Source organism: Zootoca vivipara, chromosome 1 (genome assembly GCF_963506605.1).
Source record: "Zootoca vivipara chromosome 1, rZooViv1.1, whole genome shotgun sequence".
In the NCBI taxonomy this organism is placed as follows: Eukaryota; Metazoa; Chordata; class Lepidosauria; order Squamata; family Lacertidae; genus Zootoca; species Zootoca vivipara.
The window spans coordinates 81505226-81522533 of NC_083276.1; the positions used below are offsets into that span (position 1 = coordinate 81505226).

General features: G+C 43.6%; 2 protein-coding genes across 11 annotated transcripts in view; both read right to left on the reverse strand.

Annotated features, from left to right (window-relative positions):
- Positions 1-4262: 4262 nt before the first annotated feature.
- LOC118080179 (olfactory receptor 11L1-like) lies at positions 4263-5234 on the reverse strand. The gene has a single exon (XM_035105146.1). The coding sequence runs from the start codon at positions 5232-5234 to the stop codon at positions 4263-4265; it is 972 nt and encodes a 323-aa protein (XP_034961037.1).
- Positions 5235-14867: 9633 nt separating this feature from the next.
- Positions 14868-17308, reverse strand: part of CTNND1 (catenin delta 1) — a 56571-nt gene continuing 54130 nt past the window's right edge. For 8 of the 10 annotated variants that reach the window (XM_060277288.1, XM_035124511.2, XM_060277295.1 and 5 more), the window contains one exon: positions 14868-17030. In XM_060277288.1, coding sequence (XP_060133271.1) covers positions 17019-17030 — 12 coding nt within the window. In that variant the 3' untranslated portion in view covers positions 14868-17018. The remainder of the gene's footprint in view (positions 17031-17308) is intronic. The other 2 variants (XM_060277293.1, XM_035124530.2) reach the window with 1 other exon arrangement.

The following is a 17308-nucleotide window of genomic DNA, read 5'->3' on the forward strand; positions in this document are numbered from 1 at the left end:
TTCAAGACATACTATAAATTTAGGTTTGGATTCAAGTTCTCTGTCATCCTAGCACAACAAAGAGGGTCATGCGCCTTCTAGGGTTCTTTTATGGCAGAAGTCAGTCATCTGATGGTTTATTTGTAGCACCCTTGGTGTAAAGTGAGATGAGCCAAGACTCATCCATTAACAGGGCAATCCTACACATGTCTACTCAGGGTTGAAGTCAATGGGGCTTACTCCCAGGAAACCAGTTATAGGATTCAAGACACAATCTTACTTTGTTTCATGGGCTCACTTCTGAGCTATTAATGGTGTGCAGCTGGTATGGGGAAGCAGTGGAGCTCCAAATGTTGTTGGACTCCAACTCCCATCATACCTGAGCATTGGCCGTGCTGGCTGAGTCTGGTGGGGGTTGGAGTCCAATAGTTTCTGGAGGGTCACAGGCTCCCCACTCCTGGCATCAAGGAACCCTCCCCTAGGCAGAGCTCATGGATAACTTCTTCCAGTTACAATAGGAAAAGATGTGTGCTCCTCATCCCATGCGGCAAAACTGATCTAGATGCAAGGTGGAATAATCAGAGAGCTGCATGGCCAGTAAGAATGCATTTTGAATTCAGAAAGTGCAACCCCGCCCTCCCAAACACACACATATCCAAATCCGCTCTAAAGAAGGCTGGGTGAATGCTTTCTTTTCCAGCATGGACAATTCAGTCTGGCTCAAGCTAATAACCCCAGAACACAGCATGAAAAAAGCATGTCAGGGTTTTGCTCTCAAAGGCAGCAGCTGATCTGGAATCATCTGAGAAGGCAACAAATGCTTATCAAGCAAGCTTGACTGAAACGTAATAGCTGTGAATGCACCATTCTTGCCTTGAGGTGGCTGTGGGGGGGGGGCAGCGGCAGTTAGATTAAATGGATCGGTTCCTTCCAACCCATAGGTTATATGTTATATTATCTTTTTTCTGCTTTTGATTGTCCACACCCTGCAAAAATTTACTCCGGCCCTTTGTCAATGTGACTGATGACAGGCATGTGTTCTTCCCCCTATACTGTACCCAAAGCATCAGTAACCCATAGGTTGTGAATAACCTCATCAAGGCCAAGTACTTAATAAGGTTGACAGGTGTTTCAGGGGTGGCTTTACCTAAAAACTATGTGTTTTTAACAGCAGTAAAGTGTATGTATGAGATTTCAGTGGGATGGATGATATTCTCATGTTTAGCTGACTTTGAAGACTAGGAAGACATGCCTGTGGTTTTTCCCCATTCCTATCTAATGCATGGTTTCAGGTAACCTTCACCTAGGCATTATGATGTTCCCTATACCCATTTTCGGGGGCAATGTCCAGTTGCCAAGTGGAATAATTAAATGGACTTCTATTTAGTGGCCACAACACACCCACCAGGTCTTAAAATCAAGAATCCAGAAGAAGCTGGACCACAGACTTCATTCAGTGTGGCAGTTCTTTAAGATTAGTTGCCCTAGGCTAAGAGTACTCACCATCCATGCTTCTAAAGACAACGTTGTCCAGCTCTGCCTGTCTTTAAATTCTCCTTGTATAGTGAAGAGATACTGCTTGGGGTGGTCTCTCCTCCTTAGATCATATCACTGCCTCACAGCCATGCCTGCTGGATGACTCTAAACCCCCAGGAAGAGCTGCCCTCTAAAAATGACTCACAAGATAGTTGCATGAACCTTCTTCTTACCCCAACACCAGGGAATGGACTCTCTAATGAGTAGCTGGGGAACAGCAAGGCACATAGGGGAGGGGTGTGTGTGTGTGTGTGTGTGTGTGTGTGCAAAGTTCTGGTAAAAACTTTTTTTTAAAAAAAACATATTCAGATAGAGCTCAAAGTACAAAGCAGTAGATGTGTATTGTAGACAGCACATATTTTATTCCCAGTCATTAGCACTATGCAGTGTTTTTCATTGCTCTGCAGAAAGCTCCAAGCCTTTGACTCAAAAAGATGAGTGCATAGGAACCTGCCATTTATAGTCAGATCACTGGTCCACCCACCCCAGCATTGTCTACTTTGACCAGCAGTAGCCCTTGAAGATTTCAGGCAGATCTCTCTCTCAGCCTGCTTTGGAAGAGCTTTGGAAGTGGGATATGCCAGGAATTGAATCTGGGATCCTTGTGCATGCACTGAGCTTTGGTCACTCAAGTAAATTGTTCATTGTACGTTTGATAACTTGCAGCTGAATGTGTGAACTGACTCAATCAAAAAGCAGCACACTAGGCAGATGTCTGGGTGTCATATCTATAGGGGCTGATTCACCCTTGCATGTCCCCATTTGATGCTAAAGTGAATGAATGTGGATTTGTGAACTGACCCAAAGCATGCTCCTAACTTCTTCTGAGCCTTTGATGGGGCTTCTTGTGGAAGCAAGTGAAGCCATATTCTACAATGGCAGGCAAAAACAAGCCATTCAGAGTCACGCACCAGTTCGATCTGGATGGGAAATGTTTTCCAACCACAAGCTTGACAACAAAAATAAAGACCCTGAGCATGGCCACAACCCAGTTAAAAGGGTCATGGAGAAAGTTATGGGGGTAAAGACTTCACTCTAGCAACCATTAATTCACCTTATTGCCATGAGTTTAAAAAACATCACATTTCACCTCCATTACAGGAGCTAAGAAGGGAATGGGAATAGACATAGGGTCCCTGTGGTTGACCCAGGACTAAAGTGATCCCTGCATTGGGATTAGAAGTCAAAATTACAGCTTCACTTTATAAAATATGGTGGCTACAAATGACAATTTATCCTAGGTATGACATGTGTACCCCATTCTCACCAAGTGGGAAGCCAGTCCCTACAGCATCCAGACTAGAGATGATGATGAAGATGATGATAATGATAATAATAATAATAATAATAATAATAATAATAATAAATTTATTATTTATACCCCGCCCATCTGGCTGGGTTTCTCCAGCCACTCTGGGTGGCTTCCAACAGAATATTAAAATACAACAATCTATTAAACATTAAAAGCTTCCCTAAACAGGGCTGCCTTCAGATGTCTTCTAAAAAGTCTGGTAGCTGTTTTTCTCTTTGACATCTGATGGGAGGGCATTCCACAAGGGGGGTGCCATTACCGAGAAGGCCCTCTGCCTGGTTCGCTGTAACTTGGCTTCTCGCAGCGAGGGAACTGTCAGAAGGCCCTCAGTGCTGGACCTCAGTGTCTGGGCAGAACGATGGGGGTGGAGACGCTCCTTCAGGTATACTGGACAGAGGCCGTTTAGGGCTTTAAAGGTCAGCACCAACACTTTGAATTGTGCTCGGAAATGTACTGGGAGCCAATGTAGGTCTTTCAAGACCGGTGTTATGTGGTCTCGGCAGCTGCTCCCCCCCCCATTTTTTCCGGTTTCCCCCCAGGCCTTCCCATCTCTAATCCAGGCACAAGGTGAGAAAAATACTACCAGCAGTTACACCATGTTTGCCAGATACTAGAGAGAACCAGCTCATGACTGCAGTCATCCATAGCCACCTGGCAAACTAAGTTCCATGATCAGCAGAAACAAGTGTTGTTCTGCTGGAATTTACCACTTCGGGTGGCAGGGGATAGTACTGTATGGCTGAATATAAAGAAAACTCCAGAGAACAGAAAATGGACATGCCTGCAAGAAGACTATGATAGAACCCTTCTCCCTGATAAGGTGTGTGTGTTCGTGGTGGTGAGGCTATGCATGGGAGAGCATTCAAATGTGTGGTTTCTACATGCTGAAGCGCAAAGGCAACAGCAGCTGCTTCTCTTGAATGTGAATTTCAAATTCCCAGCTGTAATATTTTTCACTCAGTCATGCTCACCATCACCGCTAGTATTCTATCCTAATAGTTGGGCTGTTCCGCTTGGAGCATTTATCATGCCCATGTGGAACACCTAGCAAGTGTTGGCTAAGGGTTACTGTAATGTAAATATATCAAAAAATGACAGTTGCATAGAAAAGAAATGTCCTGTACTTATGAAAGATCTCCCAAACCTGGCTTTAGTGCATGGTTTTTTTTTATGTCTGTCACTGAAAGAATAATAGACCCCCAACAACAAAAGACCCTGCAGACAAGTGCTCAGCACAAATTGTGTGTTGATAATATATTGCTTATAATTATTTTTAGATGACTCTTTTGGGATGTCGCCATGTTTCTTTACAAAGACCTTGAAATGTAATTATAATATAAAGTAAAATGCATTTAACAAATACCGTACCTGTCTTTTAACAAAATTCTCAGTGCAAATTCACAGCAATTCACAAACAACCTGAGTATGCCGAGGTTCATGACAATACAATAAGGGCAGTTCTCTGTGTGTTCTTCAGACACATGTTCTTCACACGGTTGAGAACCTTTCCCAAGGCTTTTTTCACATCTCTGTTCCTGAGGGTATAGATGATGGGATTCAGCACTGGGGTGATGACAGTATAGAACACGGATACCACTTTTTCCAGTTCAGAAGTCTGACCGGAATGTGGACAGAGGTACATGAAGATGACAGTGCTGTAGAAGATGGTGACCACCGTGAGATGGCTGGCACATGTGGAAAAGGTCTTGTGCCTCCCAGAAGCAGATGGGAGATCTAAGATGGTAGAAACAATCAGGGCATAAGAAGTCAAAGTCAGGAGAAAGGACACAAGCACAATCACTGCAGACACAAGAAAGACCATTGTGTCAGCCATGAAGGTGTCTCCAGTCGATAAGTTAATTAAGGGGCTCGTGTCACAGAAGAAGTGGTTGATCTGGTTGCTGCCATTGAAGGGGAGCTGGGAGATGAAGGCTATGGGCAAGAAGGGGGTCAGGAAGCCCCCCAGCCAGCAACTGCAGGCTAGGCAAGCACAGACATGGTTGTTCATGAGCACAGGATACTGCAGTGGCTGGCAGATGGCTAAGTACCTGTCATAGGCCATAATAGCCAAGAGGAAAAATTCTGTGGTACCAAGCGAGAAGAAGAAATACATCTGGGTGATGCAAGCCTGCAAGGAGATGGCTTGAGGGCCAGTGAGAAAGTCCCCCAGCAGCCGGGGAACTGTGACTGAGGTGTAGCACATCTCTAGGAATGAGAAATTGCTCAGGAAGAAGTACATGGGGACATGTAGAGCCACATCCATATTTGAGAGGAGAATGATCAAGGCATTGCCAAGGAGAATGAAGAGGTAGACTACCAAAAAGCTGAAGAACAACAGGATCCGGAACTCCTGGAATCCAGAGAAGCCCAGTAGGATGAATTCAGGGGACGAGGTGTTGTTCAGCATAATCTTGGTGTTGCATGTACAGCCAGCATCAAAAACAGGAGGAGGAGGAGGAGAGAAACAGACAAAGATGTGTTGGTGATAAAGAGATACCAAATGGAAAATCCCAACATTGCTGTTCTAATGACCAGATCAAGGACATCTAAGTCCACTTTCGTGATGTTTGGTTTGAACAAAGCCATAACTCTGTCTCATGATGATACAAGTAAGCTTCAAGTTTCATTCATAGACATTTGCATATAATGAAGTCAACCCGATTTGGCTTTTTGGTCATATAGGATGTGTAATGGACATTGTATATTTTTCCAAAATCACAATTCACCATATTCTTGACATTTTTCCAAGGATGGGTTAAGCCTGGTTGTAGTGACTCACAAAGTGGACAAGTGTTGAATCATTCACAAAACCCATTCAACAGCATTTTGAAACTACCGGGATATACTTATGTGAATCACCTTCTGGTGGAACCCAAGTTCCTCAATCAAGCCTCCATCGCCAACCTCTTAGTTGGGGTATTAGCATGGTAGCAGTGGAAGTTGCCTTATATTGAGACAGACCATCTTCCCATCTAGCTCAGTTTTGTCTACACTGACTGGAAGTGGTTCTTCAGAGTTTCAGGCAGGATTATCTTGCAGCCCTACTTGGAGATACTGGGGAAAGAAGCTCCTATTGCTCCTTGTCAAACAGAAATTATTCCTTCCTCAGTCTTGACATTTTATTTCAAGTTGCAAGACTTCACAGAGAGAACTTAACCTCCTGCCCCTTGTGTCTTGAAGAATCAAAGCATAAACAAAATATAAAAAGGTACCATATTCTTTTCAGTGTATATAACATAAACTACATTGATAAACGTATGAGAAAAAACAAAACAATATTAATCAGAAAACTAAAAAGAAGATGGGACACCAGTTAAAAATTCATTGCAACTGCTCAATTTTGTTTTTCCAGCTTTATTTTTTCAGCTGTCCTTGGAAGGAGTGAGACTATCCAACACCTGAGGAGAGTTTATGCATTTGCTCCAAGGTAAAGGGGTAAAGGGACCCCTGACCATTAGGTCCAGTCGTGACCGACTCTGGGGTTGCGCGCTCATCTCGCATTATTGGCCGAGGGAGCTGGCGTATAGCTTCCAGGTCATGTGGCCAGCATGATAAAGCTGCTTCTGGCAAACCAGAGCAGCACATGGAAACGCCGTTTACCTTCCCGCTGTAGCGGTTCCTATTTATCTACTTGCATTTTGACGTGCTTTCGAACTGCTAGGTTGGCAGGAGCTGGGACCAAGCAACGGGAGCTCACCCCGTCACAGGGATTCGAACCGCTGACCTGTTCAGCAAGCCCTAGGCTCAGTGGTTTAACCACAGCGCCACCTGGGTCCAAGGGACCCTTAGTTATATTTTTCTTTATCCTAAGAAAGATAGAAAAATATATGAGGCTGAACAAACTGAAATGTGGCAATTAGTCAACAGAATTGTGTAAAAGACCCTGGATGGAGTGTAAGAAAAATCTGGAACAGCACATAATTTTAAAACAATATATACTCTATAAAGAAAACCAGGAGGGATAACTCTGATAAGCAACAAATAGCGTAGTTGCCTTTTGTGAATGCCACACTATAGGCAACATTTAATGGGAATTAGTTCTTGTACAATTCACAAAAACTACAAATTAAATTAATTAAGGTTCACTTAATATAGTGGTACCTCGGGTTACAAACTCTTCAGGTTACAGACTCCGCTAACCCAGAAATAGTACCTCAGGTTAAGAACTTTGCTTCAGGATGAGAACAGAAATTGTGCTCCGACAGCATGGTGGCAGCAGGAGGCCCCATTAGCTAAAGTGGTGCTTCAGGATAAGAACAGTTTCAGGTTAAGAACGGAACTCCGGGACGAATTAAGTTCTTAACCAGATAACTGTATTCAGATAGTTAAAAGTTGGAGTCGTCACTCATTTTCTTGAAGACTTTATTTGGGAGAGGACCATAGCTTGGTGACAGAGCATATGCTGTGCATGTAGAAGTCTAGGATTCAATTCCTGACATCTCCAGTAAAGACTGGGAACAACTCCTGCCTGAAACCCACTTCCAGTCAGCAAAAACAACACTGAGCTACATGAACTCATAATTTGATTCATTATAAAGGCAACTTCCTGTTTTGCTCAGTAAAGCACACTGCCACAACCCAAAGCAGAATCAAGCCCATTAAATAATATTTGTAGATGTGCTTAACTCTGTAAGATTGTGAACAGAAAAACAAATATGCCAGTGTTACACTCAGTGGGGATCTAAACACAATAGGTAAGAATATGTAAGGAATGCAAATGAGAAGGGGGATCAAAGCATCTTAAAGATGGAACCTTGTACATGAATTTGGAAGTCAACCCAACTCCATCTTCTATATTAATCCATGCTTGTTTCAATGGCTAACCTTTCCAGAACAAATGCAAGCAGATTCTTTTATTTTATACAGTGCACATTTACACCTTATTTTGTTCTGATCTTCTGAGTCAAAGAAAGAACATAAGCAGGGTGCGTGGAATGCCAAACTAAAGCAAAATTCAAATGATACAGATGAAAGCTGGTAATAGCATTCTGCTGCTGAAGCACATTACACATACGTTCCTAAAACACATGCTTATTCCTATAGCAACTGTTTTCAGAAATTGTCTTTGGTTTTGTCAATTACCAGGAGTGGTATTGGGAGCTAACCAATTTCTGCAGGTAGATACAGGCTTGGGTAGCCATGGGAAAGGTCAGAAAAATGTTAACTTCCCTGCCTTTAAATTTCAGGCAACCATTTTTGAGTATCATGGAAGGAGAGTGAATTATTAGGCTTTTAATTTTTTATCATTGTATTTTCACTCCCAGGAAAACCAGTCTTTGGCACTATGTACACATGACTTTACATGGGGAAAGTGTTTGCATGTTTCTGCCTCCCACAGCCAAATGCCTTGAAGAGGCTCTGATAAGAATGCAAGAAAACTAAGCTTGTGTGAATCATGATCTCATAGCAAACTGGGATCAGAGAGGAGAGAATACATACCTTAAATCACAGGGCCAATCTTGCAGTCACTGAGATGTAGCCTCTGCAGAAATAAAGCACAAAACCCCTTCCTCTACTTGACTTCAGATCAAGAGCAAGGAATCAGTCAAAATTGTTTTTCACCTGTTTTCTGCTGACAATATTTGCATGCAGAGACGGATTCTGCTTACAGCCTCCATGAGCCCGATCCTTAAGTAGATCTAGCTTGACCCAAACTGGCCCACTCAGCTTTTCTTTTCTAACTACTCAGAGCAGCAGACACACTCTACAAATTACAACCCCCAAGACCTGACTATGCATAGCTATGCCTTTGAACTAGGGAGCTGCTGGCCTTATATAAGCTCAGCTGGGGGAACAAGAGATTCACACTTTGTTCCTTATGGGTGAAAGATACACAGCCCAATTACCCTTTGATGAGCTACTTGGAAAACAGATCAGGCGTTCAATTATACAAAATTCTGGTGGTAGGGAGAGGTCACTTTATAAGGGCACCTGAGGCCTTTGAATCCTCTTGAGAGAGTGACATTTCTATAGGGACCGATCCAGATGATTGGCTGCTGCACCTACACAACTCTGGTATTCAACAGACATACTGCAGCCCAGTGGGATCCCACTGTGGAAAGTGGTTCTCCTGCAGCAGCAGGTGTCTGTGTGGGTGGAAAGGGGCATGCAGGGAAGCCAGAAATTGGTGATCTCACTAGGCCCACTGCCAATGCATTCTTATAATGCAGACTACACCAGCAAGATGAGCAATAGCTAGTTGAACTTCTTGGTTTCTGCTACACAGTTTTTAGCATACCTTTGCCTTTTGGCCACTAGGTGGCAACCACATAAATATTACAAGATGATCTGCACACCTTCTCTGTCCTCCATAGAATAATCAGCCTGGGGTGACCCTGATGAAGAGGCTGGTCTTGCCTGCTTTAAGGAGGACAAACCAGGTGGGGCGAGGCCTTCTGTTATAGGCCTTGTGTGCAAGCTCCCCTGAAGGCTGCAAACATGCAGGGAAATTCCTGTGGGGAGAATTAAATAGATCTTAGAATCATAGAAATGTAGAGTTGGAAAGAACCATGAAGGTCATCTTGCTCCACCCCCTGCAATGCAGGGAGCTTTTGCCCACATTGGGCTCAAACCTAAGACCCTGAAATTAAGATAGTCATGCTCTACGGACTAAGCTATATGAATCCATGTGTGGGTGAGCAACAAAAGAAACCAGCTGGGTACCTGGATTCAAAATGTGGGGCACTGTGTACTCTCCTACAGAGAGAGCGCCCCAGTAGCAGAGATTAAACTCATAAAAATTAAGCTGTAGTATAATGTTAGGAATATTTTTATTCAGTTCAGCTGCACACAGCAGCTGACCACGTTCTACTCCTCCTGCTATCAGCAGACTACATACTGTTGAGTAAGTTTAAAATGCCTTACTTACAGATTCAAGGTCTCAATCATGCATTGTACCATGCAGCAGCAAGGCTAATACAGGCATATAACACTCTTGGGTAGACAGTACAGAATAGAGTTCCAGGCATGTGCTGCAAGCTTGGGAGCAAGCTTACACATGTCCACATCATTGCATGATGGAGAGACTTCACTTCCTCCCTCTCCAGAAGAGAGGGAGTGTGACCTAGATGAGTCTATTTAGCAATATAACTCTGTGGGTCCTTTACCCCTTCCTGCACTAACTAGCCCTATGCTTGCTAGTTGTATTTTTCTGCAATTTCCTACCCTCCCTGGGTGCTGCATACAATGGCTGCCCTTCAAAAGGATGGACAGATAGAGGTTGGTTCAGTCTCTTTCCACCCCACAACCCACCCACCCCACTCTATGCAGGTGCTGGCATGCATTGGAGGGCCCTTAGAGAAGTTATCTCCTTCCTATGCTCCTTTCCTCTTTCTACACAGTGATCATCACAGTGATAAACTCCAGGACCTTGTTTACTGAAGAAACAAAAACTTAACAAGTCCCCTGAGTAATAATCTGGGTTATGAGTAATAATCATCCAGGTAATCATCTGGAGATATGACTCCATCCCATTTTCAATTCTGAGATGTGGGAAGGGGCTAAATTGCCCGGTTTTCTCTCTTTCGGTGAACAGAAAGAAATTAGACACCATCTCTGTAGTTTTATGCATGAGATTTTCTGATATAAAAATAATATCGCACTGTGGCCCGATGATGGAGATAAGATTATTGCTCCCATAGTGCAATGCCTCCCTTATGACCTTGGTGGTCTTAGTTCTGATCATGCTTTGGGTAGCTTGAAAGTCGTGGAAATAGAACAGAGTGAAGGAGGAATATGGCTCACTGATTTACACAGGGGAGCATACATTTCCCAAAAGAAAATGGTCCTGATGTGAAAGGATATTGATATGAGAAAGTGGATAGCTCAAAGCTGGTTCTTCATTTTTTTTTAAGGGGAAAAAGGAGGGCAGGGGTCTACCTAAGTAGTTCTGCAATAAATGTTCATCTTTTCAGACTTTTGAAAACAGTAATAAAGACCATAAAGCACTTTCTGAACTGTTTTGTGTATTTAAATAAGAGGGTAGATATTATTCCTTACAGGGACGCAGGTGGCGCTGTGGTCTAAACTACAGAGCCTAGGGCTTGCCGATCGGAAGGTTGGCGGTTCGAATCCCTGCAATAGGGTGAGCTCCCGTTGCTCAGTCCCTGCTTCTGCCAACCTAGCAGTTTGAAACCACGTCAAGTACAAGTAGATAAATAGGTACCGCTCTAAGCGGGAAGGTAAACGGCCACAACCGCAGTCATCAGCGACTGGACCTAATGGTCAGGGGTACCTTTACCTTTATTATTCCTTACAGGAACTATCCAATATAGAGGTTTTCATACTTTTTAATATTTGCTTTTTATATTAATGTTACATACTCTGTTTCTCCGAAAATAAGCCGTAGCCATAAAATAAGCCGTAGGAGGATTTTTAAGCATTCAAGGAATATAAGCCATACCCCGAAAATAAGACATAGTAATAGGCACAGCAGCAATGTCAGCTGTGGCAGGAGAAGGAGGGGGAAAATAAGACATCCCCTGAAAATAAGTCATAGTGTGTTTGAGGAAAAATAAATATAAGACGGTGTCTTGTTTTCGGAGAAACACGGTACATTAATCATCCATCCATCCATGCATGCAGCAGTAATACAGAAAAAAAACATCATGTAACAAAAAACAATATGCATGGGAGTATTGCGCCGGAGGGTATATAACAAAAAGGGCCACAAGTTCATGATAAAACACAGGACACAGGACAACTGTCAAATAATAAAATAATAGGTGCCTTGGTGATAAGTCCAGCCCAAACGTTCTGTAGGAATTCAGAGGTTTAACGGAACCTCCCCGACTAATCACATAATGCAAAAAAGGAGCCAAATTGTTGCAAAATTGTCACTCTTTGTTTCTCCTCTAAGAGCACAGTGGCTTTGTGTTAATTTTTCAGCTAGTGCCATGAACCGTCCTGAGATCTACGGATGAAAAGCAGTATACAAATTTAATAAAATAAAAAATAAATGAACCACATCTTGCCCCACCAGCACCTTACAATCAGCTTAGAGAACAATTCCCAGTCCTGTGGCAGCTAGTAGAAGATGAATTATATCTTTGCATGACAGCCCAAATGTAGACTTTGGAAGAGCCCTGAGTCCAGAAAAAACCACCTATCTGGTTTAGAATAGCTATGATTTCTTGAAAGATTCTTTGCCAGAAAACTTGTATCCTGGAACATGGCCACCACATATGAAACTCTGTGTCCAAATGGTCACATTCACACCAACACAATAGATTCAAAGTGGTATTTTTATACTTGTTTTATTTGCTTTTCGGTAAGTCACTTCGAGTTTCCATTTTTTAGGGGGGGGGACTAATTAGCGCCAGCCCACCCATTAGGCAAGGTGAAGTGACCACCTGAGGCAACAGGATCCACCTGAGCAGCAGATCCCAATGTTGATCTGTCTTCCCCACTTGTTCCTGATGTAGATCTTCCTCCACGAGAGCCAGTGTGGTGTAGTGATTAAGAGCAGTAGATTCGTAATCTGGTGAACCGGGTTCGCGTCTCCGCTCCTCCACATGCAGCTGCTGGGTGACCTTGGGCTAGTCACACTTCTCTGAAGTCTCTCAGCCCCATTCACCTCACAGAGTGTTTGTTGTGGGGGAGGAAGGGAAAGGAGATTGTTGGCCGCTTTGAGACTCCTTAGGGTAGTGATAAAGCAGGATATCAAATCCAAACTCTTCTTCTTCCTCCTCCACTCCTTCTTCCTTGGCAGAGAGGCGGACCATCATTTGGGGGTCTGCTTCAGGTGCCAAAATATATTGGGCCGGCCCTGCAACTAATAAATAATAGGTGCTTCCTGTCACATCATTATGTACATACATGCATCACTGCAGCAGTGGTTTTTCTTTTCCAGGGGACTGCTTCACACACAAATGTAATCATAATTAATACACGTTTGATGGTTCTATTCTTGGAGTCTGCAGTGAACGTTCTCTGTGCTCCTGGGACATTCCATTTGGATTTTCACATATTTGGTGTGTCCCCTCCAGATACTTAAAAGGTTGGAACCTTTTAGATCTGCAGTGGAACTATTACTTCCATGAGAAAGAGGATATCCACCTAAGTATCATTTTTAGACTGGATCATTGAACCCTAGAAGTTAGTTTGATCCCACTTAAGTTCTTCAATCTGACATTTGAAGTCACCCTCCCAGGATATCCTAAGACAGGGGTCGATAAACTTTTTCAGCAGGGAGCCAGTCCACTGTCCCTCAGACCCTGTGGGGACACATTCTACTCATGTAAAAACACTCAGATTCCGGTACCATCCGTGGACTGAGAAGGCGATTGGGCTGGATCCGGCCCCTGGGCCTTAGTTTGCCTACCCATGAGCTAAGACCTTAGGCAGAGCCCATTGCCTGGCTTGTAAATATTGGATACCAAGCCTTTAGAATTCAGATATTTGAGCAGTTAAGGATCAGAAAGTTTAGAGAACATAAACAACCCCCCTGACAAGCTAAATATTTAGCAAATGTTGTAAATTGAATTAATGGAATCCATTTATGTGCTGTATTTCCAATTAGTTAGGAGGTATGGTATATTGTGAAGTGGGCAAACAAACCAGCCATCTCATGTTAAAAGTTCTCATCTCCACTACAGAAGCGGCAAGCAGGAAGAAACAAGATTCCTTCGCTGATCCCTCTTCCCCTAGCTTGGTTTCTTAATTGCCTTTTCGTGCCATCATAGGTTTGTTGCTTTTGGTCTCAAACCTCTGCCTTTTCTTCCCTCTGGTTGCAAGAGACAGCAAACGTTGGCAAAAAACCCACCAGTTTTCATCTTTTAAAGAACAAAACTCCAGTTCATTGTTTCATTCGCATGAGGCTTCTCTTTCCCAGTGTTTTTCATGTTCAGCCATCAAAGTTGCAGCATCCGTGGGGTGTGTGTGTGTGTGGCAAGGAAGGAATGGAAGGGGTCAAAGCTCTGGTTTTCAGAAGTTTGGACCATCCATTGCATTTCATGGCAAGTGGGCAGTCAGTGGCATAGCTGCCAAGTTCTCCCTTTTTTTAAGGGAAATTCCCTTATGCTGAATAGGCTTCCTCGCAAGAAAAGGGAAAACTTGGCAGCTATGGTCAGTGGGCTTTCTCTAGTGATCCTGCAATACTGCTGCCCCTTCAGTTTCTATTATTAGGGGCGGCAAGAATGTCACTAGCCAGTCAATGGAAATCTTTTCCACCTCCCTCAGTTGTTTGGCTTGGTAGAGTCTGAGATACAGCTCTCTCTGAGCATCTCACATATTTAAAAAAGGTTAACTAGGGGAGAATCTATATCAGATCATCTTTATGCTATTTGTGCTAAATTGTTGACATACAGTACATGAATACAACAAGAGACAGAACAATGGTCCAATTAAGTTTGCGAATATATATTTTAGAATATTGAGATAAAGTAAATTCTTAATGTTGCTTGTGATAATAAAAGATCCATGAATTAATGTAAGGTATTATTTTCCATTTTCTTCCCTTCCCTGATATCCATCCCAGTTCCCCCCCCCCTTGAATCAGTATGTTTGATGTTGCTTGTATTTTGTCTTTAATTTAAAAATTAAGAGTATTTAAAAAAAAAACACCAAACAAACCTTCTAACTCTTGGCTCAGAAGAACAAGGTGCTCTCAAAACAGGAAATCATCCTACTGACAAGTTTACTAGGTAGGTTTAAAAGTTTAATTTGTTGCAATGGAGGTGGACGATTGCCACTATACTGTGGATGGTCTGTGTAAAACAGGCATCCCCAAACTTCGGCCCTCCAGATGTTTGGGACTACAATTCCCATCTTCCCCGACCACTGGTCCTTTTAGATAGGGATCATGGGAGTTGTAGGCGAAAACATCTGGAGGGCCGCAGTTTGGGGGTGCCTGGTGTAAAATCTTCACTGGGAAGACATTTCAGGGTCTCTGGTTAACTTTATAGCTACAATTCACCTGAAGAAGCCTGTCCAACTCTTGCCAAGTGAATCCAGTCTGAATTGGTGAATTATTCGGGGATATTAATCTGCAGCTCATATGTAGACAACAAATGACAGACTCAACAATATTTGGAGAAGGCAATTCCATTTTAACAAATACACACTTTAAAACTTTATTTATATAAAAATCATTTCACTTTAAAAGCATTACAGAGTGAGCACAGGACTCAAGGAACAGCAGGATGTTCCCCTCCCCCAGGGGTGCAAAGGAAAAGCAAAACAAAAGAAGTCAGTGAATTATTAGTCCCTCTTACAGCATTGAATTGGTCAGTGGGGAAGGGGCTTTTTTTGGTTTATCTGGAAATAAAAAAGGAAATAGTGTTTTACATTAGAAAAAGTCAAGTGACTCCTCCCTCAGAAGGCTGATTTGCATGTTTGATCCCTCCCACTCCCCCCAAAAAGGAAAGAAAAACTGGGATAGGAGCATATCAGAGGCACCGAAAAATCTTCCACTTTAGGCCTTCCCCCCTCCCTCTTGTGCAATGTGGATTGTTAGTGTGGAGAGAATCCCAGGAGTTGAGGGCAACAGAGTTCCTTCCAGTTACTAGGCAGAGGCAGAGGTTGGGAGGGAGGAGGGAGGGAAAGACTGCAGTCATCTTCCATAGAAAAAAGAAAGAAAGGTGGGAGTCACCAATATGGTGCCCAGAGCTAGTCACTATTGTCCCTTTTACTGCTGTTTTGCAGATTAGGACAAAGATTGTAAGCAGACCCTCTTAAGTTCCTCTTGCTCCCCCAAACAGGTGAGCTATTAAGGTGCACAGCGTAACCCTCGCCTAACCATGCTCTCACACCTCTCCCCAACCCACGAGCCCTTTAGGTGGTTGACAGATTCATTCCTGATCTCTCTCACTCAAGTAGGATGCACCACTGCAATTACAAATGGCAACATCAGGATTCTGGTTCTAGTTCGGGGGGCGGGGAGGGAGGGAAGGGGGGGGAGAGAGAGAGAGAGAAAGCAGGAGCGCAACTCTGTGCCAAAATATCCATCTCCCCAGCCCAAGCCCTTTTGCCTTTCTCACACAAAACTACCAAGGGCGCAAAGCTTTTTCACAGTGGCGAAGAAAGGCACGTGTACATAGTGACAGATTTAAGAGTTTTCATTCCCCTGCCTGCATGGGAGGATTTGGGCAATATTTACAGACGAGAGTCTTCCCTCCCTCACAAACTTTCCACATCACCCAGCTTCCCAACTTCAACAGCCTTCTGCACTTTTTGCAGCCCAACCCAGGCACCCACTGCTTAAGCCAAAATTGGCCACCGGCAACCCCAAAACCAGACACAGCCAATGTGGTTCCTCTGCTCTCCGACAGCCAACATCACTGCTTCTAGGTATGGAGACTTCCATCCCTTTCACCAACTTTCACTTAACGTACTCCGGCCCGATTCCACCTGGTCCCTCAACCCCCCTGCACCCCGAACTGCTCTCCTCCCACAAATAAATAGCTTCCTAGGCGCTGATTTAATCCCTCTCAGATTAAAACTACCAAGAAGCAAGAAAACGGGAGGAAACAGATGCAAACCCACACATTCTTCCTCAGCCTAGGAGGATACAGAGGGCTGTCATCTCAAAGAGATATTCTTTAAGGCCATCTTGCATCCAGATGGCAGTCACCCACAAGCTGTCCCTCCTTTGTCATCCCCTCCCCCTTCCCTCCCTCCCAAACCACCACCACAACCACCACCAGGAATGTTCCAGTACTTCCAGCATCCTTTGTTGCAAGAAAAGAAGAAGAATCACACACAAAAATATATTCTATAGGCTAAGAGAAGGAGGAGACTGGTCCTCTGAGTTCTTCTCCATGAAGAGAGAAGACACTGCATTTAAGAAAACAAAACAAAAAAACCCTAGTTCCAGTATCGTAGGTTTTCAGCTGAGATCCATCTGCACCACGGGCTTCCACCATCTGCTGCAGATGAGAAGCTTGTAATTTCATAGTGTTCTGCCTTAGTTGCTTTAGTGAGATCCATTGGGAGCATTTGGTCTTCAGGAATTGCTGCACTTTTGAAAAATGCAGACAAAAAGAAGTGTCCAGGGAATTGGATGGGTGCAGCTGTCTACAGGGAGGTGTGAGGCCCTGTGGGCTCAGGCGGGGCCAGTCATTTGGCGCTGGGTGTCTGGACTTGTGTGCCCAAGAGATTTTTTTAAAAAGAGAGAGAGTCAGTCCATTTCACCACAAAGTGTTATACAAAGTATGTTATAAACCCAAAACAGAGAAGGCAGATGGTGGCAGCTCTAGATCTTCTGCTGTGGAAAGAGACAAGAAAGTCAAGGTTAACATAGCCATAAGTCCAATGGCAACAAGGAGAAGATTTATACAGAGCAAGCAGGCATGGAATCAAGCAATCCAAACTCCAAGTGTCCTCAGGGAAGCGGGTCTCTGAAAAGTGGATTGTTAAGCAACGTCCCAGATTTTGCCCCTGCGAATGCTTGATTTGTTGATTTGAGGAACCATTGCTGCCAAGTTATCCCTTTTTTTAAGGGATTTTCCCTTATGCTGAATAGGCTTCCTCGCGAGAAAAGGG

Coding starts and splice junctions, on each gene's coding strand:
- LOC118080179 (XM_035105146.1), bottom strand. CDS start 5,234: ATGCTGAACAACACCTCGTCCCCTGAATTCATCCTACTGGGCTTCTCT.